The following is a 25,147-nucleotide window of genomic DNA, read 5'->3' on the forward strand; positions in this document are numbered from 1 at the left end:
ACGCGGAAATCATGTGACGAACTCTCAATATTGAGTCAAAGTAACCAAGGCCGTAGTGATCAACACCGCCATCTCCCCACCAATATCCATCATGTTACCGCCAGGAAGCCGCAGATCCAAGATCAGACCACCCCGGAAGTCATTGGTTAGCTCCTCTTTGGAGAATTCCTCTGAGCCATTGGCCGATTTCGAAAAATCGTGGCCCATCTTAGCAAACGCCATCACCCAGATCCAGCAAAAAAACGTGTCAAACTTATCCTATGAACAGCTCTACCGTAAAGCATACGTGTTGGTGCTAAGGAAGTTTGGTGCAAAGTTGTATGACAACGTGGCGGCACTTATCACCCAGCATCTTCTCCAAAGACGAGAATACTTGTTGTCAATAAAAGATGGAATCGAGGAGTTTATGAAGTCAATCCTTTTGGAGTGGAATGAACATTTGCAGGCCATGAAATTTATCAGCGATGTCCTAATGTATTTGAACAGGGTTTACGTTAAGGAAAACAAAAAGTTGCTCATCTATGATCTCGGGATTCAACTCTTCAAGGATCATATCATAAAGCATGGAAACGACGAGGTCGGCAAAAAAATTATAGACATAATCATCACGGAGATCACCAGGAATAGAAATGGTGAAGTCATCACTTCAAACATGTACATCTCCAAACTCATCAATATGCTCCAGTTGTTGATCGAAACAAGTAATTCCGATCTACATTACGGTGAATCATATTACCAAAGTGTCTTTGAACCCGAATTCCTTGCCAGTTCAGAAACCTTCTTTTACAAACTTTCTCAAGACTTTGTTAATTATACAAATGGTACTAAGTTTCTTCATGAGGCAAGCCAATTCATTAAAGATGAAGAAAACAGAGTTAATTTTTATCTTCCCTCATCAACCTATCCTAAACTCATAGACTTGATGAATAACATCATCATCAAAGACAAAATTGATCAAATTATCTCCTTACCTTTTGAGTACCAAGGCCTTTCGTTCTGGTTACTGCCAGTCATTGATAATATCTTCCAAGAAGAAAATGAGCAGCATAAGATTAATGAGTTAAAATTGTTGTATGAGCTTATTGGAAGGATAGATGATGAGTATGCATTATTGAGAATGAGATTGAAGGAGATAATAGTCCAACAAGGAAAAAGAATTCCTGGGTTCGTGAGAAATAGCCTTGAAGCTGCCAGTGCTTCTACAAAAAAATCCAGCAGCCCAGCATCATTTGCAACGAAGTGGATCGATACGGTGTTAGAATATCATAGTCAAATCATGAGCATATTGAACACTTCGTTCGATCTGAATCCGATGGTCGAAGCAACAATAAATTATGCCATTAGAGATTTCATTAACGATTCTGGAACAGGCGTGTCCAAGAAGTCATCAAGTAACCACGTTGACGCTTCCGAAATGTTATCTATTTACATGGATTATCACATAAAGCAATTTAGCAAAGCGGTATCTTCTAAGGATAGCTCAAATTCTAATTCTCCGGACGATTCTGACGAACTTATCGCCAAATCAATAGCATTCTTAAGGTCAATTAAGGATAAAGATTCTTTTGAGGCAAACTACGCCAATCATTTTGCCAAAAGATTCTTAAACGCCAAGGGCAATTCACAGGCCGTCACTTCGAATAACAAGCTAGGGGTTGATTTGGAAGAATTAGTTCTTTCAAAGCTAGTCGAGGAAATGGGATCTTCGTCTTTAAGCAAAGTGCTAAGAATGAATAAGGATATTAAGCTGTCCAGAGATATGACAAATGATTGGAAGAGATACATCATAAAAAATCAGAAGACAGATTTAGTTGAACTTGATTTGAAGATTTGTAATGTTACTGACTGGCCTAAGTCGATGACTAAAGATTACAAGTCATTTTCGAACCCAACAGGAAATGAACAATCATTGATATGGTCACGTCAACTTCGTCCGACTATTAAAGAGTTTGAAGAATTTTGGTTTGCTGGAAAGAAGAACCACAACAAGTCATTATTCTGGAGTCCCAAGTTTGGTTCTATGGATTTCAGGATTACGTATCCTAGCAGAACTTATGAGTTCAATATGCCAACATATGCTGGGTTGATTATGCTCTTGTTTGCGCCACAGTCTAGTGACCCGGAGGTGCTGGCCTTTGATGAGAAAAGGGAGCTTACCTATGTTGAGATCCAGGAGCTAACAGGAATCCCAGAGTCTGATCTCAAAAGACACTTACAATCTATCGCAGTGGCTCCCAGACTGAGATTATTGATTAAGATTCCCATGTCAAAAGAGGTGAACTCCAGCGACGTGTTCAAGTTGAATGAGAAGTTCAAATCACCCTCTGTGAAAGTGAAGGTGTTGACTGTTTCAGCGTCGTCATCAGCACCTAAAGAAAAGGTACAGAAGACTGAACAGGAGGAGGAAGCAGAAGAGGTTAAGAATAATATTCAAGAGGGCCGCAAACACGAAGTCAATGCTGCCATTGTTCGTATCATGAAGTCCAGGCACCTGTTGAAACATAATGAATTATTCGAGGAGCTTGTCAAACAACTCGCAAGCAGGTTTCAACCACTGATTCCGCTTATCAAGCAGAGGATTGAAGACCTCATCGAGAAGGAATATTTGAAGAGGGACGAGGAAAACAGAAACATATACCACTATGTGGCTTAGAGGACTACATGCCTGACATGGTGCCAAACATTGAGTGATATATTAATAATACCCATACAATCACTACACGAATCGTACAATTTTAAATTGAACTAAATTTTAATTAAAACATTATAAGTGAGGATGCTTAACCTTTTAAACAAGCAGGTCCCGCGCACATTTTTTCCTCAGGTGTTAAGTAGCTTGCAGGCCTACTCTTAAAGCTGTAGTTTATGATATCTATCACTATAGATCGCAAGGTCGTGTCCAAACCACATATAATCTGATGTAATGAAATAAACTAAACACCACCATCTAATTATTTACAGCCATGTCTGCCAATGATATTTTGGATGTGTTAAACATCCAGAGAGATGAGCTGAAGCAGCCACCAAAGAAGAAGCTAAAGCCAACCGCAGATTCAAACCCAAGACTGGGGATGGCCAGAGAGCTTTACAACTTGATCGGTCCCAATACTCCTCCAGTGAATCTTTCATCTTCAGCATATAATACAAACACAAAGGACAGGTTCAAGTCTAAGCCAAGCCCATGGACAAGAATTGAGTTTAAACCCCGTAAGGACCTGAAGGTAAACTTCAACCACTGGGTTAAGGGATCTAGAGAGTTATTGGAATCCGAAGAGGAAACCAAGAAACCCTACTTCTTTGAGAAGTTCAACGTTAAGTTGGATATCCCGGAGTTGGTAGATGAAGAGACATTTGATCTGTTCATGAAGGAAATAGAAGAACATGAGAAAGAAGTCCAAGCTATATTGGCCCAAAGAAGAGAAGAAAAAGAACAAGCTAGAAAGCGAGAAAGAGAGGAGTCCGCCAAGTTGAAGGAGACAGAAAAGAGTTCAGATAATAAGCTGCATCAAGTCAAAAAAGAACCGGCAGAAGTTCCAAAAGAATCCCAGGGAGACGACAAGAAGTCGGATGAAGAAGACTCGAGCAATGAAAAGAGTGAAACCAAAGAACATCAAGATGAGAAGAAGGAAGACCAAGAAAAAGAATCCGAGGATGAGCAAAAAAGTGAACTCGGGCAGAAATGGAGCTATGATGAAACAAAGTATTTGTTTGAGTTATGCTCTGCATTTGAGCTCAAGTGGCCAATCGTTTACGATAGATATAATTGGCATACTACCTCTAGAACATTGGAAGATTTGAAAGAACAGTTTTACCGAATCTGCGCTAAAATTTTTGAATCTCAGGAGAACTCCAACCCAGCTTTAATCGAATCCTTAAAGGTGTTTTCAAAATCCAGAGAAATCGAAAGGAAAAATTATTTGGAAAATTTATTAAAGAGGACACCTGCCGAAATCGCTGAAGAAGAATCACTAGTCATAGAGGCCAGAAGATTCGAGCTCGCTGCAAAGAAAATGCTCTTAGAAAGATCACATCTTTTGACTTTGCTTGATTCTCCTCAAACCACTCAGCCAATCCAACAATACCAGTCGTCGCAAGGTTTGACCAATTTGTACAACAACTTAATGATTATTGACAAGCATCAGAAGAAGAGGCAATTGCAACAGCAACAACATAGATCTATTGGTTCTCTGAATCAAGATCCAGTTCCTCCTCCAATTCCTATCGCTGCTTCATCGTCATTTAAGAAGGACAGATCCTTCCAAACCCATTTACAACAATATTTGTCAGGTTTGCTCAAACAAAATCAAATCGTTAATCCAAGTGTAAAACAAGAAGCTAATACGATTCAACAGTTATTAGCAAAGAGATTGACCCAAAAGGAGGAAGAAGCATATGGACTCTTTTTCCATGGTACTGAAAAGCTTACCCCTGGTGTTATTCTTAGATCAAGTCAGAAATTGCCAGGTTTACAACAAAAACAATCAGTACTCAAATCTGTGAATTCTGTATTACATGAATTGGACATACCTACAGCTGGGGGTACTAGTTGGAAACCTATCATGCCCACTAGAAAGACTATGACTAAGTATGATGAATTAATTAGGTCTGTGGTAGCATTATTGGATGTTAAAAAAGGTAAGGATAAGCTTGAAGCCGAAATTCGCCTTATCAAGAGTCAAAGAGGGCTTCAATAAGCCTAGGTTCGTGAAACCCCAAACTGTTTTACAGTCGTAGAACAGTGACATTAGAAGTTTCTGGCCTGTTAAGGCAAGTCTATTGTCTTGTATATTGTAATTGTATATTAGTATGCTGTCATTATGTTCGTTATATCTATGCAAATGCATAATGCAAATTAATTATCTGTCAATTGACCTCAAAGTCATTTCTTTAAAAACATAGGGAAAAATCTAAGGATTCTTCTTTAGGAGGTACTTCATGCAATTTCAACCCGTCCCTCATTATTCTCAATACCTCTTCCTCTTCAATAACTATCTCTTCTTCGACTTGAATCAAACCCTCACCCACATTATCTTCCCTTAAATCCTGGATATCAAACAATCTAAACGGAGAAAAATATCTGATTTGTCCACTATCATCTCCATTCATAAAAGCATTTACAAGATCTATAATATGTTCTTGGTCCTTGTAACCATCAAACAATTTATGAGCAAATTTGAGAATTTTCACGATTGATTCCAAACTTTTAACTCGGTAAAGCCTTCCGATCTCGTTTATAGCACCTGGCCTTATATTTGAGACATCTGTCAACATTTCCAAGAACTTCTTGAAGGATGCATTAAGGATACTAAATTTGTAAGTCTTTAAGTGGATCTCGAAAAAGTCTAATAAACAATAAATGTACCTCCACTTTATTTGATTTACTTCTAAAGATCTGGCATAGATACTTAGAAGATGATAAAGTAAATCGACTCCTTCATCAAAAGTGTAGACCTTTAGAATGGCTAGGTTGTCCTTCCCATAATGAATATGATTTGTAACTTCCTTATTCAAAGATATTAAACGCTCCTTCAATGGAAGAGATAGCCATTCGTACTTGTCAAGTTCGCTTTGAGGAATGCTCAATTTTGATGCAAAAGCCCTCATTAAAGGATTTTTTGGAAGAATATCTCCACAATATTTCTGAATTGCCTTGACACATCTCACACAGTATTCCTTGAACCAAGATGATGAAAAGTATTTATCAAACTCGTCATTTAGAGTTTTGAGGAATTCTTCAATAAATATTCTTTTTGTTACCTCTGGTATCTTTGCTTTTGACAAGTTAGTTAATAAGTTAAGAACCAACCTTGTTCTGAAGTTCAGCAAGTGAAACGAGGTTACATCTTCAGGAATATATTTCTTTTGATATTGCACAATCTCATCTTTCTCTTCGTTTAGTTGGTTCATTAGGACTGAATGATACTTGGAAGGAGAATATGATCCAAGACTTCGTAATAAACCAATAATAATATCATCCACAAAAGGCTTATACGAGGTGAACTTGATCAAAATCGAATAAAAATAGAGTTTGAACTTCTCTCTCAGCTTGGAGTTACCAAGATAAGGAAAAAATTGTAGGGCAATCCTTGACCAGTTTGTATTAGGAAGTAAGCTTGCTGAATTTAGCCAAATCTGGAAATATAACTCAACTAATTGATCTAATTTTATCTCCTCGTTGATATTAGGTAAAGGAAATCTTGACATTAATTTGTGGAGGAGAGAATAAATTTTATCATTAGCTCGAGCTAATGTACTGAGCTCTTGCAGGCCAAAATTAGACTCGACTCCTACTAATTTCTTCAAGCCTTTCATCAATACCTTATGAATTGGTTGGGATAATTTATCCGTCATATTCTCATTAATCTTATTGTAGATTTCAAGAAACTGGATGACATATTGCGTATTTTGATCAGTGACCATTTCAAAAATCTCCATAAGCGAGGACCACAATCCCTGAACACTTCTTATAGACAAGTAATTATTTACTATTCCATTGATGGAACAGTCAAAACAATTAATCGCAATTTTAGATTTCTTGCCTATGTTGATTTCTGTATGAAGCAGTAGGCCCAGCACCATTGCTTCATATATTTCGGTATCTTTGCAATCTTGCGCACTTTGGATCAAGTCCAAAAGTTGATTCTTAAGATCAGTTTCAGATATCTGAATTAGGAGCAATATTAGGTTCAACCGGTTTATAAACATAGTATAATGTGCTCTTCCTTCTTGATATTGGTAATGGCTAGATGTGATTAGCTTAGTGATAAGCTTTTTCTTGCTAACATTCGATGAAAGTCCCGACACGTAAATGTATACCAAATACATGAACCTTTCGAAAAAACTATCATATGGAATGTCATTTCTAGTTCTGATTCTCCCTAAGACTTCAGGAACTACCCATTCATTCCTTAAGTTAGAGAACCTTCGCGACGTAATACTTGAATATATCTTCAAGAGGATCGACTCATCTAATGGCCATTGTAGCGCTTGGTTAAGTTCAACAATAGAATCAATAAATCGGATATGACTATCGGAACTGTCATTAATGTCGGTGAGTGAGTATAGTTTGATAAGTGGTGACCAACCAGGCACAGGACAAGATCCTGAAAACAGCAAGCTTAATATTTTATCAAAAATTGAATCCATTTCGACTTCTGCTGAAATAGGATCCATAACATTAGTCAATGAATCCCAAAAATGACCTTCAAGGTTGAAAATAGTCCGCATAATTTGGAATGATTCTTCAAATTTTGAATGGGTTCCTTCGCTGAACGGAAACTTCAAGAAACGGAAAAACAATATCCAATACTGCTCAGAGGTCTCTTTGATATTAAGCTCCTTATTTGTTGAAGACTGCCCAAGGCCAACTTGCTTCCTTTGCATCGTTTTTAAGGAAAATGACAATAAGATGAGCCAGGAATATACCAATACACTGTTTCTACCTGATTCTAAATCCTTAATCGGAGTTAATAAATTCAAGCAATAATTGATTAGTTTGCAAATCTTTTCTGAGTGCGGAGGTTCTTGGACTATCAAACTCCATTCTATTAGCCCTTTGATAGCACTGTAAATTTCATCTACCCTAATCTGTTCTGCCAAAATGCTCAGGTCTTTCAAAACCTTCACGAGTAAAACAATCAATCGTTCGCATGATTTCCACGACTGTTCTTTGTCAATCATAGTGAAAGTAAATGATTCTCCTGAATAATTTAATTGAACTAGATCCTTTTTCAATAAGTATGTTTTCCCATCCATGATCAGATGAATTTTTTTTATATCAATTTCATTAAGGATGAAACCATTAGGAAAAGATTCTTGCATCTTATGATTTGATTCAAGTTGGTGTCTTTTAAATCCTCTTTCTTGGACGTAATTGCGCTCACTCTCAGCTTCAAATACAGTTGTGAATTGGACAGGAGACCTCAGAAAATAATAATCCAGCTTCAATAAATCCTTATCATTCTTAGTATGTGATGGAATTGGAGCTAATGAATCTGCGGGCTCACTCTTATTATTTTCTTGTTGAGCTTTGTTGGGTGCATTAGTGGTAGACGGCCGCGTATATGGATACAAACGGTTACGCCTATGCCCATTTTTACGATATTTTTTGTTATTAGCTTTGGACATTTTTTTCTTGTGTAAAGTTCCTATGGGCATCATCATGCCTTTGGATTTGCTCATTCTCGATTTTGATTTTGGTTTCCGAGAAGTTACTGTAGGTGTCTGTGGTTGATGTGCCAAGCCGTTGATTGACGGCAAATTCAACCTTGCTTGCAATTGGCCGCCGCCCATCGAACTAGGTGAATTTGTGTTGGTTCTTGAAATGGATTTTGGGGTTTGAAGAGGACGATTTTCTTTATCAGAGTAAGATCTTGGTGTCGAAAGTCCCAGAGATAATTTAGATTGCGATTTTCTTGGAGTGGCTTTGGGTTTGGATCGCTTTGAGCCACTCTTTCTCCCAGAGCTGAAGTTAGACGCAAACATGGGGTTTATTCTATCAACCTCTTCAACTGAACCATCCAGGAGAACCTCAATTTGCTCCAAAATTCTAGGAGTGTCAGAACCTTGTTTAAAGAGCGAGTTATCATCGGAATCGTACTCATGGATTTGCTCTGCCTCAGAACCAGAGGATTCTGATAATATACCAAATGTATCAACACTCCGTAATGGGGCATCGAAGTCGGACATGTGGTCATGAGAGGTATCCACGCGACGATAAAAGAGATTGTCTGCATCTTGCTCCACATTATCATCAACAAAATCAAATACCTCTCTATTATGATGCTTTGGGATTCCGGTATTCTTCTTGACTGCTAACCCCTTTCGCTGCTCCTTGTATTGTAGTAGTTTTTGTTTCCTGCTGAATTTCTCGAGGGGGGTCCGCCTGGTGTCTATAATCTCGCTCTCGGAGCCTGACCATTCTTCATCCGAAATTCGAGGAGTTTGGTGCCTGCCAAAAGAGGTCAAGTTCGAGGTGGAGTCATCCAGCTCGTAACTACTATTTTCACTGAGGTCATTTTGGAACTGGCTTGGTTGGCTTAATGTTTCTCCTTGTGATTCTTGAGGAGTCTGCTCAGCTTCCACCTCTTCTTTCTCTTTGGCTCTTGCGACTGCTGTTTGCCGACCCAAAATGGTGTAGAAATTCTTGGCCTTATACTTTTCATCCTTAGGATTTGCTTCCTTCTGCTTTCGATATGAATAATTGAGATACTTGACGATGTGTTCGAAGTCCTGCTTCTCGTTGTAAAGCTCGTTCAAGTAGTTGATGCTGGAAAGCCCCAAATAGTGGGCCTGGTCGGCCAAGTAAGGATGCGTACTGGCAAAGTTCCTCTTTCGGAGACCCCTTCTGGACGTATGCTCATAGTTTCTAGAGTCGAGGTATATCCGTAAGTTGTTGATATTCTCGTGTTCGTTTTCGTTTTCATGGTCATCCTGGTTGGTGGGGGGATTCGTGACACCGGAAGGCTGCTCGTCGTCAGAGGACGGCAAAACGGCAATGTTGAGCAATTCTTGGAACTCGTTGGTGACGTCTTGCTGGGGCTGTCGTACTGCTAGACCCATCTGGTGTAAGTGATCGTCTGCACGTATTCGTTGTTCGGGTGCTAGATGATCCAATGCTACTGCCATACGAGATGGCGATATCATCGAGGTGTTGAGGAGCATCCCATTCTCGTCTTCAGAATCAGATATAAACTCCTGAGACATCGTTCAAGGCTGCCATGGATAGTGATGGATGGTGACGCGTATGTGAATGTTAAAAGTCGCGCGCATAGCAGATGGTGGAGGTGCGAAATCACGGTCGCAAGATCTGACTAGAATATGTCAAGAGATGAGGCAAAGGAGGCACCGAGAGATCTTGTGAGGCTCGGTAATTACGGTAGCTACTTTTTATGCTAGATAGTTAATTCTCCTTACAGATCGGCTGTTGCATGTAGATTGTTAAGTGGTTTGGTTCCTCCATCTTTGTCTGGCTTGATATGCCTACAAAACCAATTCAGAAATGTCCTTCCAATTCGAAGACTGGATTGAAGCGCAATTGGACAGTAATCTGGTAAAAAAACGGCGGAAGAGGTGTAGCATTTCAGGATAGTTTGTGCCTCTATTAAGGATGTTTCTGAGATATATTCGGCATAAAGACTTGGGTTTCAAGAACTGTTCCTGATTAAAAATCGTTCATTTTTAGTCTCTTGCAACTGCTCACATAGTCTTTCGAGCTTCACGTTAATATACACAGTATCCTTGCTTTCCAGAACTAATTTTCAGTCAAACATTAGTTGATACTCTACATCTGTGAAGAGAAATTGAGGCGTTGAACGTTAATTCTTTGTTCTGATTGAATAGAAATACCACTTTCTTAAAAACATCTCCTGAAGAGGGTCCAATTTGTCCTGGACTGCTACGCTTTTTCAAGTAAACAGAGAATCTCTGACTCAACTTAAAAATAATTATTGGGAGGCCCACTAAAGCCGCAAGTTCTCCTCAGGGTGGACATTCGAACGGGGAGAAGCAGTGACTTGCCTAGTCATCTCGACCACTCATACTCAACAGTACACTTTTCACCGGACATATCTCCACTTGACGTCAGCGCGGGACCGATACTAGTTTGGGCCACCAGGACTATCAATTGCAACAGCAATTGCATCTGCCTGGCAGTCACTACACTAAGTCCAGTAGAGAATAGGTGAATAGCTGGTATGCACCAAGTACAGCTGGCGACCAGAAGCACCTCCGGAAAAGTAAGCCTACTAAAATTAGTTATTTTTCAGTCGAGCTGGACTGACAACTAGAATGAGTAATCTTAGCTATGGTAACCCTTGGATGAACAGTCGTAACTTGACATCATGAGCAGTCGCAACTTCTGAATTCTCCATTGCAGTAAATCTAGTAGAGTATTGCGTGGTCATTTCCGCTCCACACAATCAAAGTTCCATGCAACGATCACCCCATGACGTTTCTCTTGGCAAGTGGGTCGGCTACTCCAACGGCTCCAGCACTGATATCCGTCTTCACTTCCTTAACTAGCTTTCCTTCCGGCCACCCCCGCAAGCGCGCAATTGGCATCGAAAATCCCGATGCCTGGGGGGTTTTTAGCGATGGGACAGGGTTGAGGTAGACACGGAAGTCATCTTATTAGCGGAAGAGATCCAGGCAAGAACACTTCCATAGAACCGTATCATGGCAGAGTATAGCAGGCTTGATACCCAGGACCGCGAAGGTTCGGCTTCTCCCTTTAAGAATGGGTTCCAATCGGAAATCGACCCCCAGATTACCAGCGACAATGATGAGCTGGACGACCTCCCCATGGGCTGGATCGATGGCATATACGTGGGCAGCAAGGACTGGAGAGAAAGCAGGCTCTTGAAGTGCCAGATCGTGGCGTCGTTCTTGGTGTTCATCCTCTTCGGACTAGCAGAGCAGGCCATCGGAACCATGATCCCCAAATTCCAGGCCCATTACCACATCAACGATAAGCAGGTCAGCTTGATTTTCCTTTCCAGTGTGTTTGGCTACTTCACCATGGGGTTGTTGAGTGACGTCAGCCACCAGAAGCTCGGAATACGAGGCGTGGTCACCTTAGGAAGCGGGTCCATGACATTGTCGTACTTGATCACATCCACCAGACCCCCGTTTCCCATATTATTGATATGCTTTGTGATGGCAGGTATCGGGTGCGGGTGCTTGGATGCGTGTTTGAACACCTGGATGGGTGCCTTGGCTGATTCCAACGAATTGTTGGGGATTTTGCACGGGTGTTACGGAGTTGGGAGCATGATCGCTCCTCCTGTTATAACATACTTGCTTGAAAAAGAGAACCCTTGGGCCTGGAACGAGTACTACCACGTACTCACTGTCTTGGGAGCCATGCTCATCGTGATCATGAGTGTGTGCTTCCGGCACGAAACCCCTACCAAGTATAAGTTCATGCTCGACAGAAAACACCAGAAGTACAAGTCCAGCAACAATTTCGAAATGCAGTCACAGGATGGCCAGCTCGATAGCTCGGAAGATGACACCCAGGAAGTTAGCATCAAGGAGACACTCACCAACAAAAAGGTGCTTTTCTTTGCGTTGATCTTGTGTATCTACGTGGGTAACGAGGTCGCTTTTGGGGCATGGATGATCACGTTCTTGACCAGAATTCAACACTTGGAATACAGACTCTCGTCGTACATCGCCACCAGCTTCTGGAGTGGGTTGACTGTGGGCAGAATCGTGCTTGGTTTTGCAACCTCCAGCTATTTCAAGACAGAATTGACGGCAAACTTGACCTACATTGCAGGGTCTTTCTTGGGCACGTTTGTATTCTGGATATTTGCCTTCACCAACATCATTCCATTGTTGTTTGTGATTGTGTTCGTAACTGGTATGGCCATTGGTCCCATTTTCCCCACCACCATTGTGACTGCCATCAACGTCCTTCCAGTCAGATTCGAAACCGCTGGTGTCGGATTCATCTGTGCATTTGGAGGAGGTGGAGCTGCTATTCTTCCCTTTTTTGTGGGGTTGGTTGCCGATTCGAGTGATGCTGGCCTCACTGCTTATCCATTGATTGTCACCGCTATGTTCGGTGTATTGTTGGCCATGTGGGTATTGGTCATGGCAACCCACGCTAAAAGTTATGGTCGCAAGCTTTGAGCGGCATGAATTAGATGAAGGGCTGTCAGTGCTTTCCAAATTTTTGGTTGAAAATAGAGGTACTACTGTTCCTTGATGGGCTGTATCACTTTTTGGCATGGATGGGTTCCTCATTGACGGGATTGACCCTAGTGATACTACTGCCTCATTCGTTTCGATATGGTGGTTCTACTTCCATGCTTTTACTTAGGTTTGGGGCCCCTGATTTACGCTTCTGATGCTATTAATGATTTATATGATTGAAAGTGCTCAACGGATACAGAGCACTGCTAAAATTCTTTTTTGATGGCCAGTGATACTTATGGTAGAATTTATTTAAAGGTTCAATAGATGTTTTTGTTTTCCTACAAATCATATGGACATGTAGTCACATCTACAGCTGCAGTGAAAAGCTGGTATGGGATGGTACAGTGCTTGTGTCAATTTAGATTGCTAAATTGTTGAATAAAATCAACACTTGCTACTGGTAGCATACAATCAATACTTGCCTTACAAATGCATTTAACTCCAATGCTTCGTCTAATACTTATAGATGCTTGTTATTGTAATCTATACATTGGTTTCTATAATACATTTGTAGAGACTGGACAGCTTGAGATGACTGGAAATAAATAGGTCTGACCAGCCACAACAGCTTCAAGAGTTGTGAGCATAGCTGGACGCCGCCCGAAGGCCTTGACAAGCGAAGAGTGAAGTTCGGTTCAAGGAGTCTTTTCCAGGAATTGACCCACCCTCTCACCTTCGACCGATATGTAAGCGACCCTCATGCCCTTCTCTAGCACTCCGATTACTTGTTCTGGGCCAACCACTCCTCGCTGGTGAATCCCTTCTGTGTGAATGCATGAATGCCTGCTATCTCTTCCTTCAAGGCAGTGTTGACCAATCTGTGTCTCATCAACTTGTTCTTGCCCTTGAACACCTCCGACACTATAACCACGGCAAACGCCTGGCCACACCCTCCAGACATGTCCTCCACCTGAACTAAGCTGGCCTGAAGCCTGTCTTGGATTATTTGCTTCAAAGAGTCGGCTGTTAACGACATTTTTGTGGTGGTTCAAGGTGGGCTTGGGATCAGATAAAGCCATCGCAACCGCAAGAGGCGCCAGGGCGGCTTACATAATCACCAACCACTACACTTAATGAGTCCTGGTAGGGAGGAGGAATCGGCGCATGAGACTGACAGTAGAGTGGTGGCATCACTTGCTGGAAGAATTACATAATGGTGGAGCGCTAGTAATGTGCTACTACCAACTACGAACTCTATTAATTGTTGTTAATTGTACATATACATCCCTATTGTAATAGGGAACAACCTTGTAGCATGTCATGATCAATACGAGAACATCCATCGGACTCAGTCAATTCTGGACGTTTCGCCATGGGACTCGGTCAATACCTTGGAGTGGCCCCTAGAAATGGTGTTGGTGTGGACTACTTGGTTCGACACCACGTCCGGTGCACTAAGCTTCTCGTAGTTGCGGAAAAAATTGGCATCTTCCTTGGATTCCTTCTCTAACCTTTGCATGATCTCCTTGGTGGTCAAGTTCTCGGACTTGGATCCACTAAAACCACACCTCTCGAAGAACTGCAAAAGATCCTCTGGAATCACACTCAACTCCTCGTGGATCTCTATTAATTGGTTCACTACTTCGATAGCCAAAAAGTAAGTTTCTCCGGATTGCGGGGTACTTTCAGCTCCAGCAGCTTGTTTCGCAAATAATATGTTGGGAGCAATCACCGTTGCCAAATTGTGAATGTCCATCTTGGACCCAGTTTCTTCATCGATCTCAGCGAAGGAAGCAACCCAACTGAAGAAGTAAAGCAAGACTTCAACCAAATTCCTGTGGCTTCTTGGAAGCATACAGTAGACCAATTGTAGAATTCTCTTACGTATCACTAAGTTCTTCTCTGCTTGAGACGAAATCCAAAGATCGTAGAGATTGAAAGTCAAAAGCGGATTGGGTAATTCTCTCAACCACTTTTTCATCAATGCTGCCAATTGAACTACCGACTGGCTACTGAAATCGGGAGATTTCAATGGGCTCTTGTTGATCTGTTCAGTAAGATCTTTAAGTTTTTTGATGTTACCGTTTAATCTGAAGATACCTTCGACAGACATATCTTTCTGTCTCAATGCGTTTATCACATCATCAACAACAATAGGAATTCTCAATTTCGAAGGACCAACTCCCAAATCAGAATCAACGCCGTACTTTTTGGTCAAATCTTGTAAGTCAACGCCGAAAACAGCCATATTTTTATCACGTTTATCCTGGCCGCCGAACTTGAATTTGTCCCAAAATGTTGGTTGCTTCTTGGTCTGAATTGAAGCAAGAACTTCTTCCTTCACATATTTGTTTCCGGTAATGTGTAATAAAGCTTCAACAGCAATGTGTCTCATCACGAAATGCTCATCTTTACTTAACTCTGAATAGTAAGTAGATCTCTTGGGTGCAGACACCGGAGCTGATGGAGCGTTTATGATCGACTCCAATGCATTGGTTGGTGTTATACCTCCATTATTATTCCCAGGCATATTGTTGACATTCTTGACTGTATCCATGGGCTTTTGTCTTTGATACAATGAATTATGATGCTTGAATGCATTAGGTCTTTGATCTCTTGCTTGCTCAGCTGCAACAATTCTGGGAATATCATCCAATGTCAAAGATTTTTCGTTCTTTAATAAGTCGGATGTTCTATCAAGATGGCCATTTGTCAATTGCCGTTGGGGTTCATCGCGGATCTTTAGGGCAGCCTTCACATTGAAGTGTTCATTTTCATTGTGCAGAGCAATATAGGATAAGTGAGATGCTGCACTAGCCTTTCTGTCGTTTCGGATTACTGGTGTACTCACACTTACCTCAGACAATTCTTCAATCATACTTTCATCAACCGTGGAGCTATTCATGTTAACCTCATCTTCTTTCGCTTTATCTGCGACTGGTGCTTCTAAGATAACTGACTTCCTTGCATTCTTTTTGATGGAATTAGAAAGCTTTTGACTTTGTCGTCTAGTACGTAATCTAGTGACATCACTTATTGTCTTGGAATAGTTATTTTCAGTAACTGATGTTTTGGCTTCGTCAATTCTCGAATGAGCAGAAGCTGTAGAAGCTTGACGTTTTGGTCGAACAACTTGGTTTTCTGGGATTTGTTCAATCTTCGGTTGGAATTTAGAGCCAATATCAACTTTCATGACAGCCAGTGATCTAGATAATGCAATATGGAGTAAGTAAACCAATTGCGACAAATCGCTTATATGCTCAAATCCAACCATACCGTCAGGATGGTCACAATCCTTACAAAAAACAGATAATTCTTGAGCATCGAACTTGGTAACTTCAAACTCTTCAGGTGGTATCACTCTAGAACAAGCCGAACATTTGAAGCATTTCAAATGCCATCTTCTGTCATCAAATCTAGCGCAAGATTTCTCAATACTCTTGGAGCATGCAACACAGGCATCGGTTGCTTTGGAGGATATGGCAATTTGCTTTTTGATCAATGTAATGTCACTTTCAGTCTCATCTCCGAGACGTTTATTAAACTTCTCGAACTTGACAACTGAATTTAAGAATAAATCAGTTGCAGAAGTGGTTCCCAAGAGCTTATTGGCTCTCAATGCATTATTAAGTCCGATTCTAATCAATAACTTGAGGTAATGAGCACACCCAGTAATCACAGATAATAATTCTGCTGATAAGCTTCCGGATTGAGAAATTTGGTTTGATTTTCTGAGAATGGCCAAATAGCTCATGACCTTTCCTGATAAATTTCTTGGTTCTTTCTTGATAGTTTGGAAATATTCTTGCTCGAGACTCAAAGATGATTCCAGATCACCATCCTGGGTTGTAGAAGCGTCTTTGCTTTTCAGTCTTGCTCGCAAAATTGGGATGCAAGATTGGCACACCTGTGAGACATGATCGAAGGCGACAAATAAGATTTCAATATTCAAAACTAATTTGACAGTAGACAATAATCCATTTGCTTGGTTTCCTGTACATGCATTCAATAACATGTCGCTGATACATGCAGCGGTTGTTTCTTCAAACCCCGATAATGTTAACCAGCATTGCATGACAACATTTTCAATTTGTTGCTCAATTGATAATAACACCTTTGGATCAAGACCAAGCGCATTGGACTTCTCGCTGTCATCATCTATTATTTTCTTGAGCGACTTCAAATCGGATAAGTAGTCTTCGTCTATCGTAAAAGACGATTGTAATCCAACAGAATCAGCCATAATGCACACATTCCAGAATTTGTGGACCATGTAACACTCTGGATGCCACTGCTGGTTTCTACCACCTCTGTACAATTCAACGAACTGTTTCACAATGGAAGAATGGCATCCTTCACAATGTGAGGCATAAAGCTTGGAGTAATGGAAGTGGCAGTAAATACTATCCTCATGTTCGTAGTAACTTTCGTCGGACTCAAAAACTCGTTGACACACGTTACACTTGAAGTGTTCCAAATGATACTTGTTGCCCAAGGCAGTGATGTACGGTCCTCTTAATGCATTGTTACAGTTATGGCAAATCAATTCCAACTTCTTGAAGTAATCGTACTCACAAAGGGGTACTTGGTACTTGGTTTCTGGGTTAGTGGGGTCGGTGTATTCGAAAGGAAAGAACTTGGCAGCGCAAGGCTTTCCACAGTCATGACACTTGAAACACTCCACATGATAGGCAGCACTCAATGCTCTGACGAACTGGCCGGTGATTTCGACTCCACACTTCTTACATATCTTCCTGTTCTTTCGCCTTATGCTAGACTTGCGATAGGCAGGCTGTAATGTTTTTTGGGCCGGAGGGAACTGCTCGGTGGGTGCAGGCGGCGTCTGCACGGTGCCGTTTGTGTGGAGGTCTCTGGAGAAGGGCTGGTCGAGGGATGGGCCGCCAAACGAGTCGTTTCGATGCTCGCTGCTGGGGGAAATGGCAATGGAATGGCGTTGGGAGTACGAAGGCGACGGGGTTGTTTCTTGGCGGGTTTGGCGGGTGTGGTTGGCCAACTGCAGCTCGGCACGGGGATCTGGGGTGTAGGCAGCCTTGGGCTTGGAGGGCATGGGCGGGATCAACGATGTCCAGTTGGAGGCTGGAGGAAGGTCTGAGGGAAGCGGAGAGCTGGAGAAGTGGAAATGCTGGTCGTAAGGGTCTTCATTATGGTGGATGGGGTGGAATATCTGCCTGGAGGGCGAGGTCACCTGCGAGTTGTGGGACTGGCTTCGGGAGTGGGCGAATCGCCTGGACGAAGACGGCTTGCCGTTTTTGCGGGTTGGGCTGGGGATGAACTGGGGGAATTCTGGCGACTGCGGCGACGCAAACGGGTTGGGTGCTTTGGCGCCGTCTGGGTGGTGGTGGGGCAAGAACGGCGACTGCTGGGATTGTTTTGACGGCTTGTGGGCGCCTATCCTGGCGTCACTAGGGGTGCTGGAGGGCGCAGACATTGGCAAGACGTGCTTGGGGGAGGATAAACGAGTGACTAGGTGGTATGAAGAAGGTGATGGCTATGGCACGACTGGTGAGCTATGGCTACCGACTGGTGGTGAGTTCCAGGGACTAGCAGTGGGACAACTCCTGGGACTAGTGGTGGGGTTCCAGGGATGGCGGCTCACACCGAGGAATGGCTGGCGGTGGCAGGGACAAAGAGCACACGCGAGAGGCAGCGATGCTGGAAAATAGGAAACAAGTTCAACAAGAATCACCCTTGTTGAAAACAACACTTATGTCAATTCTGGGTTATGACTTGTGTCGCGCGTACATTGATTTCGTCACCTGGATCCGCGCGTAGGTCCAGTGGTAGCGAGCGTTGCACGACCGGAGCGACACGGGGATTGGGAGCAGCTGGCTTAGTGGGGGGAGAGGGAGAGGATGGGAGAGAGGTGGCAGCAACATAATACTATACTCTGGCACCGATTGGTGGGATCTCCAGGTGACAGCCACGTCTTGCTGTCATGGCAGAGGAGCCGTGGCAGACGTTGTTGTTCCACTACATCAGGGTGCTTTTGTGCGTCGTGCATGAAAATAGCACACTGTTGTTTTGGTATTGCACTAGCTGCCCCATGCGGCGACTAAATTCCGCCTCAGATAGACCGACAGACAGGTTTTACGGCGCCGAGCCCGTTTGGGGCTTTGTCGGCTATCCCTTGCTGGAGATCGGCTTGCTGGTTGGGGTGGTTGGGGTGGATGGTTCTTGCGGGTTGGTGCCGGTAGACTTGCGGGTTGGCGCCATCAACGGTGTCGCACGAGAGTTGCACATTAGGCACCCGGACTGCGTGCATGGGACAAACGTCTGCCCCAGGAGGCAGCGGGTAGGCTCCCGTGTCCCCATTGCTTGGAGTGTAGCACTGCTCCAGCCCTCACAGGGCCACTAGAGAGCACACCACCAGGCACGGGAGGCATGGCGGCGTGTCCACGTGATGGCGCGCACGTGACTGGGCGTTGACCAACCAGTTGTTGTCCAATTTTCACCCACCTCGGAGAAGCTATACCACACTAACCTACAAGTATGTATCCCGTGGCTGTCCCACAATTAGCACTCGCATATCCGTCCTCGATTTCCACCGTCATGTCCGCCCAGACACTTCCCTGAATGTTCCATCTTCATGTCCCAGTGGCCCATTTGCACCGGCTTGGATGTCCATCGGTTGCTTGCCTTGTTCCACCAAAATCGTGAAATCCGTGCCACCACAATCCAGTCGTGGATCGGATCGCTGTCGTGCTTTTTTTCCGGCAATTTCTCCACCCTTTTCCGGTTCCATACTAACATCTCCAGTCATGTCTGCTGAACAAAAGGTCGTACCAACTTCCGCCTCCCAAAACTTGTTGAACGACAAGTGGGACGTCGTCTTATCCAACACTCTCATCAAGACCGGGTTAGGTTTCGGTGGTGGTGTTTTGGCCTCCATCTTGTTTTTCAAGAGAAGAGCCTTTCCTGTCTGGTTAGGTGTTGGATTCGGTTTAGGTAGAGGTTACTCCGAGGGTGATGCCATTTTCAGATCCACCCATGGCTTGAGAAACGTCAAGGCTTAAACATTCAATTCCCCAAAATTATTTATCACGTAGGTATGCCTACATTTGCATGGCTCATGCCATTTTAGACATGGAGTGGTACTTTGTGTGTAAAATGCTATTAACGAATAGTATAGAATAAACGTCTGTTTCGCATACAGCTAGTGCTTGTAGAATAGAGTATATTACCAGCATGTAATTCGCCATTTTTGTTGCTAGTGTGATAATGCAATGATGTGGAGTCTCACGAGCCGAATCGCATTGAACAGGGTTTTACTTTTATATGTATAGTACTAATGAAATATGATATTCCCCTAGTCTCTCATTCAGTGTCCAAAGTCCGCCATGGGTGCAATTGAGGCTTCCTACGTCTTTAGACATAACATCAAAATTGGCTCGTTCAGCATATCACAATTACAGACACTCCATGCATCCATACTAGTGCAAATCCCTCCATTGAGAGCGAAGCGTGCCTTTGATCACTCTACCAATATTCTGGCGTAGTACAATATACTTGTTTCGTAAACTACTCTCCTAGCAGTGTTCGATCTGATAAATCTCCTGATGTATAGCCCCGCAAAATTGGCAAAATTGGCCACAGCGTTCGCTAATTGCAATGGTATATTCCGCCCTTCTCCTACACTCAGCTGTTGCATCCATTTCTTCTTGTCTGCCAACTATCGGCAGAAATGTTTCGTAGTGCTTCCATACATTCCTTGCTCACTCTCACTGATCTTGTGCACATGCGACTCATCTCGATCTGAACTAGACATCTCATCTTCATTAAGTGGAAACACCTTCACAGCGAGGAGCGACCATCACATCCAGTAAAGGTCGGGTAACAGCCAACTAACAGATCTGAATAGTATAGTCTTTTTGGATTGGTCTTACGAACTGTTTGGTTACATTGCAATCAATAGTCCGAGAATAGCTAGACCTCACAAGTGCAAGCTGTCTGGCCCTAGTCCAAAACGTATCACCGAACATCACGTCCGAAAACTACAAGCTGATTCTAGTCTGAAAGCATCTCCTTCCTGTATTCACAGCATTGTCTTACAACTGGTCATCCCACCAATATCACGTTGCTTCAGCCTTAGAGCACCACTTCCAACACATAAATACCAGCCATGAGTGACTCGCAGACCCTGGAATTCATCAATGGTAATCTAGATCTCTATGAGTTCATCCAAGTGCAACCTAATGCCACAGACCAAGAACTACGGACTCAGTACAGAAGAAAAGCATTGCAGTATCATCCCGATAAAGAGGGAGGCGATCCAGACAAATTCAACCTTCTCTCCAAAGTATACGAGATCCTTGTGGACGAACAGTTAAGAAACCAATACAATGAAATACGAAGAATCAGAAGGGAAAAGCATATTGAACAAGAGAAGTTATTGGCATCCACAAGACGGTTTCAGGAGGATCTAAAGCAAGCAGAAAACCAACATCGCTACAACTTGAACAGAACCGGGGAATTAAAGGACTTTATACTGAAACGAAGATTGGCTATAGACTTGGAGAAATTGAAGGAGGATGGCTTAAAACGTAGAAGACTACAAGAACAGGGCATCCACAAAAAGGTTGAACAATCGGCACCTTTGTATGTTTCATTCAAGAGCTTGAAATTACCCCGAACGTATATAACCTCTCTTGAAACTCAAAAGGCAAACGGCTCGATCATAGTTCGCTGGAAGCACAAACCAGAGCTCAAAGACATGTTTAACGCCGATGTGCTACAGAAGATTATGGAGATATTTGGACCCATCCAATCCAGTGTGATCTTGCCCAGTCAAGATCCGAAACCACGTTATGATACTGGAATGATACAGTATGAAAACGACACCGATGCCAATAAAGCACTCTGCCACAACTATAAAGTCTCTGCCAATTTATGGGATGGAACAAGTGTACGAAAACTAGCCAGTTTGCTCAGAGAATGTACTCTGGCAAGCCAGAATCAAAGAGCATCCCAGATCATTGATCATTCTAAGCTACCCAGAGGATTCAAATATGTCGGCACCAATAACGAGATCGTCGACTCCATCTTGGATAAATTTACGTTGAGGTCTTTGGATGAACTTTCCTAATAGTACAAGGATCAACAAAGTGTTGGCTGGGATTCCCTGTTCTAAAGATCATAATCCTGCAAGCATTTGCAAATCATTGGGCTGAGAGTTCTTGGAGTTCTGTGAGTTCTTGGATAAATCTCATATTGGAACCAAGAATCTTCTCGTATAACAAATGGATACTGGTATCCTTCGTTTTCATGTTAAATCCGTATCTGACTCAGAATAGTAGAATAGTATACCAAGCCTTTAAAAATTTGTTCGATGTACGACTAGAACCCAGCAGTACTCGTTAGTAAAGCTGAAGTTTCCATGTCGACTACATAATAATCAATTAATTCTATATTCCGGATGTCCTCTATCTCAATCGTCTCTCCACTTAATGAATACCTCGTCAGTTCTGAATCTCTGGGTGCAAACGGTGTTCCACAAGTCGTTGGTTTGGCCAGTTCTGTAGCTCAAAAGTCCCGCGTGGGCAATCATTATTCCGTTATCGATACAGAACCTTTCATCTGTGGCATAGATTTGACCGTTCTTTCTATCTTGAATCATGAGTTTCATCATCTCTTGCAACCTCTCGTTAGACCCGACACCCCCAACAATTAACACTTGGTTGGAATTGACATGGGCCAACGCTCTTTCAGTAATTTCCACCAACATGGAGAACAATACTTCTTGTAGGGAAAAACACAAGTCTTCCGAGGTGATTGGCTCACCAGTTTCTTCGTCAATGAGTTGCTTGTTTTTCACTTGCTTGGCTTTGCCAAACAAGTCTTTGGCAATCTGGTCGATGTTAGCCAAAATTCCTGACATGGATAAATCCATTCCCTTCACGGTGTATGGAAGACTGACTAAATGCTTGCCCTTTTTGGCCATTTGTTCAATGTTATAACCAGGAGCTGGTTCGTTGGGGATCATCAACGTTCTGGCAAACCTATCCAAACAGTTACCAATGGCTATGTCCAAAGTTTCCCCAAAAATCCGATATCTCTGATCGGAGTATGCAATGACTTGGGTGTTTCCTCCACTAACGTACAACACAACTGGGTTATGGGCACCAGTAATCTCTCGTCCCATTTCGATGTGACCAATACAGTGGTTAACACCCACCAAAGGAAGGTTCCAGAGTTGTGACAATGTTCTGGCTGCTATCACCACACTCTGTAGAGGAGCACCCATTCCTGGGCCTTGAGTAAAACAAATACAGTCAAGATCAGTCCCACGAACATTTCCTTCCACCAATGCTTTCTTGATGATTCTGACCACCCAGTTTCTGTGATGTCTGGCAGTGTCACGGGGAAGAAAACCTTCTCCTGGTGGAGTAATGTAGGTGTCTCTCACGTTGGAGAGGACTTCAGCTCTGTTAGTTGAAGATAACTGGCCCAAGTGATGCTTTATGATTCCCACACCAAGCTTGTTGGCAGAGCCCTCCAATCCGAGAGCAAGGTAGTATCCCTTGCCTGGCTTTGCATATTGATCAAGATCCACGGTCATGCTGATTGGTAGTTGTAGGTTTCTAAGCTTCAGATGGACTAATTTATTCCTGGTCACATGACTAGATCCTCGTGCACCACTGGATCTGACAAAGCAGGACCGTTAGGTAGCCGTACCAAACAATTAAGTAATGTAAGAAATACATACATGCGTTCAAATGGGCGTACTATTAGGTGGGCACAATTGGTTCTTAATTGGATGTGAATACGGCCGACCTAGGTTGTGAATCGGTAAAGTTACGGCCTACTCTCTAGTGCGTTGTGGTGGGGCAAAAGACAACCACGTCTAAGATTAAACGTATTTTAGATACTACGGGATTCTACTGGAGCTGTTGGACATCTCAGCTAATACCCTTTAGTCTTTCTGTCTTGGTCAAGGTATGGGGAGATCTGAAGATGGTATCGGTTTATGCACGACCGAGCTCCAGTATCAACAAACAACTTTGCAACTGTGTTTGCAGCTCCCACTACATGTCGTCTCTAAACTATTTCCTAGATAGGACGGAACAGTCCATAGAGTCCATCCAATCGTTGCGCTTCCATCCGCCCGGCCTTTTCACCAACGCCATTGTCAAGAGACCCAGCATCACTACGTTGTTGAAGGACCCGTCCGTAGATGAGGGAGCTTTATACAAAATAACAAAGCCTAGAAACCAAACGCGGACAGCCATCAAAGGAAGCACCAGGTATGAGAGTTCCAACAGAATAAACATGGAAATCCGCCCCGAAAGGGCTGACGGCAAGTCTATCTACGTGGACCAGAGCTTCCAGGAGTACATTCAGTACAAGGGCGACCAAGGCGACCAGGAGAGTCTTGAAAGCAAATCGGTAGTGAAGCTACCACAATTAGCACATTCATCGAGCACTTCGCCCAGGAGGCGAAAGTCAATGACCACCCTGTTGTTCTCGGCTGAGACTAAAGATGTGGGCCAGATATGTTCGCAAATCTTGACTGTGATCCAAAAGTACCCCAACTTGATCGAAGACCGTGATGCGATTGTGGATAAGGTGATGCAGAGTCAGAATGAATACAGCCTATTGGCTAACCAATGTGCTCAGTTGGAGTCGGAAATTGATGATCAGAAAAGGCAGTTGACAATACTAAATATCAATTACAGTGATATTGGAAGCCCTATCAAATCCAGTGGGCAGGACAAAGTCTATGACGACGAAGAGGAATTGGATATCGAGGAGTATATACGGCAGGAAGAAGAGGAAATCCGGTTATTGGAGCAGCAGTTGGATAGCATGCAGGGTAACTAAGAAATGCGATGAGCTAGATCATGGCCGAACGACTCTTAATGTACATTAGTTTCCGAAGACAGATATGTAGCCAACACCATGGTTGAACCTCAGTGAGCAGGACCCTACGTTAAGCCAATCTATTACTTTTATTAATTATACACGGGTGCACATTACAGCAATCTTAGTTGATGGAAGAAAGAATGTCGGAGTCACCGGCATCCAAAACAGCCAAAGTACCAACTCTGAACAACTTACCACAGACGGTACCTAATTCGTTGTTACCACCTTGGAAGTAGTAGACTTGGGTCTTGGACAACATGGCGTAGTATTCCAATTCAGACTTTCTCAAGACTGGGGTGTTACCAGCGATGATGATCAACTTGGCCTTACCGGTTCTCAAGGACTTGACGACGGACTTGTAACCTAAGGTGTACTTACCGGACTTGATAACCAAACCTAACTTGGCGTTAATGTTTTCTTGGGTCTTAGTTTTTGGGGCCTATAGATGTTAGTATGATTGTCAACAATCATTGCAGGCCGTCCATCGGCTATGGGGTGATACTGACCATCTCTGCGTTGTTTGTTTTACACTCCGGTCTGGATAATGAAAAGAAGATTCATATACTAATCTGAAAATTTTATGGATGGGATGCGAGCCAGCTGCTCGCTCGCGAAAAAGACAGTC

General features: G+C 42.9%; 13 protein-coding genes across 13 annotated transcripts; 7 read left to right on the forward strand and 6 right to left on the reverse strand.

Moving 5' to 3' along the window:
• Window positions 1-91: 91 nt before the first annotated feature.
• Window positions 92-2,653, forward strand: CANTADRAFT_7716 (cullin; the record flags this gene model as incomplete). The annotated part of the gene is made up of 1 exon (XM_020211167.1): window positions 92-2,653. The coding sequence occupies one exon, from the start codon at window positions 92-94 to the stop codon at window positions 2,651-2,653; it is 2,562 nt and encodes an 853-aa protein (XP_020062346.1).
• Window positions 2,654-2,963: 310 nt separating this feature from the next.
• On the forward strand, window positions 2,964-4,694 carry SWC4 (Swc4p; the record flags this gene model as incomplete). Its single annotated transcript, XM_020206955.1, has 1 exon — window positions 2,964-4,694. One exon carries the CDS (start codon window positions 2,964-2,966, stop codon window positions 4,692-4,694), a length of 1,731 nt encoding a protein of 576 aa, XP_020062347.1.
• A 193-nt stretch (window positions 4,695-4,887) lies between these two features.
• Window positions 4,888-9,705, reverse strand: MMS22 (Mms22p; the record flags this gene model as incomplete). The annotated part of the gene is made up of 1 exon (XM_020206956.1): window positions 4,888-9,705. One exon carries the CDS (start codon window positions 9,703-9,705, stop codon window positions 4,888-4,890), a length of 4,818 nt encoding a protein of 1,605 aa, XP_020062348.1.
• Window positions 9,706-11,301: 1,596 nt separating this feature from the next.
• Window positions 11,302-12,636, forward strand: CANTADRAFT_55542 (uncharacterized protein; the record flags this gene model as incomplete). Its single annotated transcript, XM_020210456.1, has 1 exon — window positions 11,302-12,636. The coding sequence occupies one exon, from the start codon at window positions 11,302-11,304 to the stop codon at window positions 12,634-12,636; it is 1,335 nt and encodes a 444-aa protein (XP_020062349.1).
• Window positions 12,637-12,721: 85 nt separating this feature from the next.
• CANTADRAFT_7720 (uncharacterized protein) lies at window positions 12,722-13,678 on the reverse strand (the record flags this gene model as incomplete). Its single annotated transcript, XM_020211168.1, has 2 exons — window positions 12,722-12,764; window positions 13,428-13,678. 2 exons carry the CDS (start codon window positions 13,676-13,678, stop codon window positions 12,722-12,724), a joined length of 294 nt encoding a protein of 97 aa, XP_020062350.1.
• Window positions 13,679-14,029: 351 nt separating this feature from the next.
• On the reverse strand, window positions 14,030-17,410 carry LRG1 (Lrg1p; the record flags this gene model as incomplete). The annotated part of the gene is made up of 1 exon (XM_020208837.1): window positions 14,030-17,410. A coding segment is annotated over one exon (3,381 nt), but the record flags the coding sequence as incomplete, so codon positions are not given.
• A 934-nt stretch (window positions 17,411-18,344) lies between these two features.
• Window positions 18,345-19,149, forward strand: CANTADRAFT_302203 (uncharacterized protein). Its single transcript, XM_020208337.1, has one exon. It carries the CDS (start codon window positions 18,599-18,601, stop codon window positions 19,016-19,018), a length of 420 nt encoding a protein of 139 aa, XP_020062352.1. The 5' UTR covers window positions 18,345-18,598; the 3' UTR covers window positions 19,019-19,149.
• On the reverse strand, window positions 18,365-18,642 carry CANTADRAFT_27136 (uncharacterized protein). The gene has a single exon (XM_020208009.1). It carries the CDS (start codon window positions 18,537-18,539, stop codon window positions 18,384-18,386), a length of 156 nt encoding a protein of 51 aa, XP_020062353.1. The 5' UTR covers window positions 18,540-18,642; the 3' UTR covers window positions 18,365-18,383.
• A 272-nt stretch (window positions 19,150-19,421) lies between the features above and the next one.
• CANTADRAFT_56216 (uncharacterized protein) lies at window positions 19,422-19,676 on the forward strand (the record flags this gene model as incomplete). Its single annotated transcript, XM_020210563.1, has 1 exon — window positions 19,422-19,676. The coding sequence occupies one exon, from the start codon at window positions 19,422-19,424 to the stop codon at window positions 19,674-19,676; it is 255 nt and encodes an 84-aa protein (XP_020062354.1).
• A 1,106-nt stretch (window positions 19,677-20,782) lies between these two features.
• Window positions 20,783-21,745, forward strand: CANTADRAFT_55514 (U2-type spliceosomal complex subunit; the record flags this gene model as incomplete). The annotated part of the gene is made up of 1 exon (XM_020210454.1): window positions 20,783-21,745. One exon carries the CDS (start codon window positions 20,783-20,785, stop codon window positions 21,743-21,745), a length of 963 nt encoding a protein of 320 aa, XP_020062355.1.
• Window positions 21,746-22,087: 342 nt separating this feature from the next.
• On the reverse strand, window positions 22,088-23,218 carry CANTADRAFT_91699 (chromatin DNA-binding HSP70/DnaK family ATPase; the record flags this gene model as incomplete). The annotated part of the gene is made up of 1 exon (XM_020211852.1): window positions 22,088-23,218. The coding sequence occupies one exon, from the start codon at window positions 23,216-23,218 to the stop codon at window positions 22,088-22,090; it is 1,131 nt and encodes a 376-aa protein (XP_020062356.1).
• A 470-nt stretch (window positions 23,219-23,688) lies between these two features.
• SPC34 (Spc34p) lies at window positions 23,689-24,480 on the forward strand (the record flags this gene model as incomplete). Its single annotated transcript, XM_020211169.1, has 1 exon — window positions 23,689-24,480. The coding sequence occupies one exon, from the start codon at window positions 23,689-23,691 to the stop codon at window positions 24,478-24,480; it is 792 nt and encodes a 263-aa protein (XP_020062357.1).
• A 163-nt stretch (window positions 24,481-24,643) lies between these two features.
• RPL30 (60S ribosomal protein eL30) lies at window positions 24,644-25,031 on the reverse strand (the record flags this gene model as incomplete). The annotated part of the gene is made up of 2 exons (XM_020211853.1): window positions 24,644-24,961; window positions 25,029-25,031. 2 exons carry the CDS (start codon window positions 25,029-25,031, stop codon window positions 24,644-24,646), a joined length of 321 nt encoding a protein of 106 aa, XP_020062358.1.
• Between the last annotated feature and the right edge of the window lie 116 nt (window positions 25,032-25,147).

The sequence above is a fragment of the Suhomyces tanzawaensis genome, assembly GCF_001661415.1.
Source record: "Suhomyces tanzawaensis NRRL Y-17324 unplaced genomic scaffold CANTAscaffold_7, whole genome shotgun sequence".
Taxonomy (NCBI): domain Eukaryota; kingdom Fungi; phylum Ascomycota; class Pichiomycetes; order Serinales; family Debaryomycetaceae; genus Suhomyces; species Suhomyces tanzawaensis.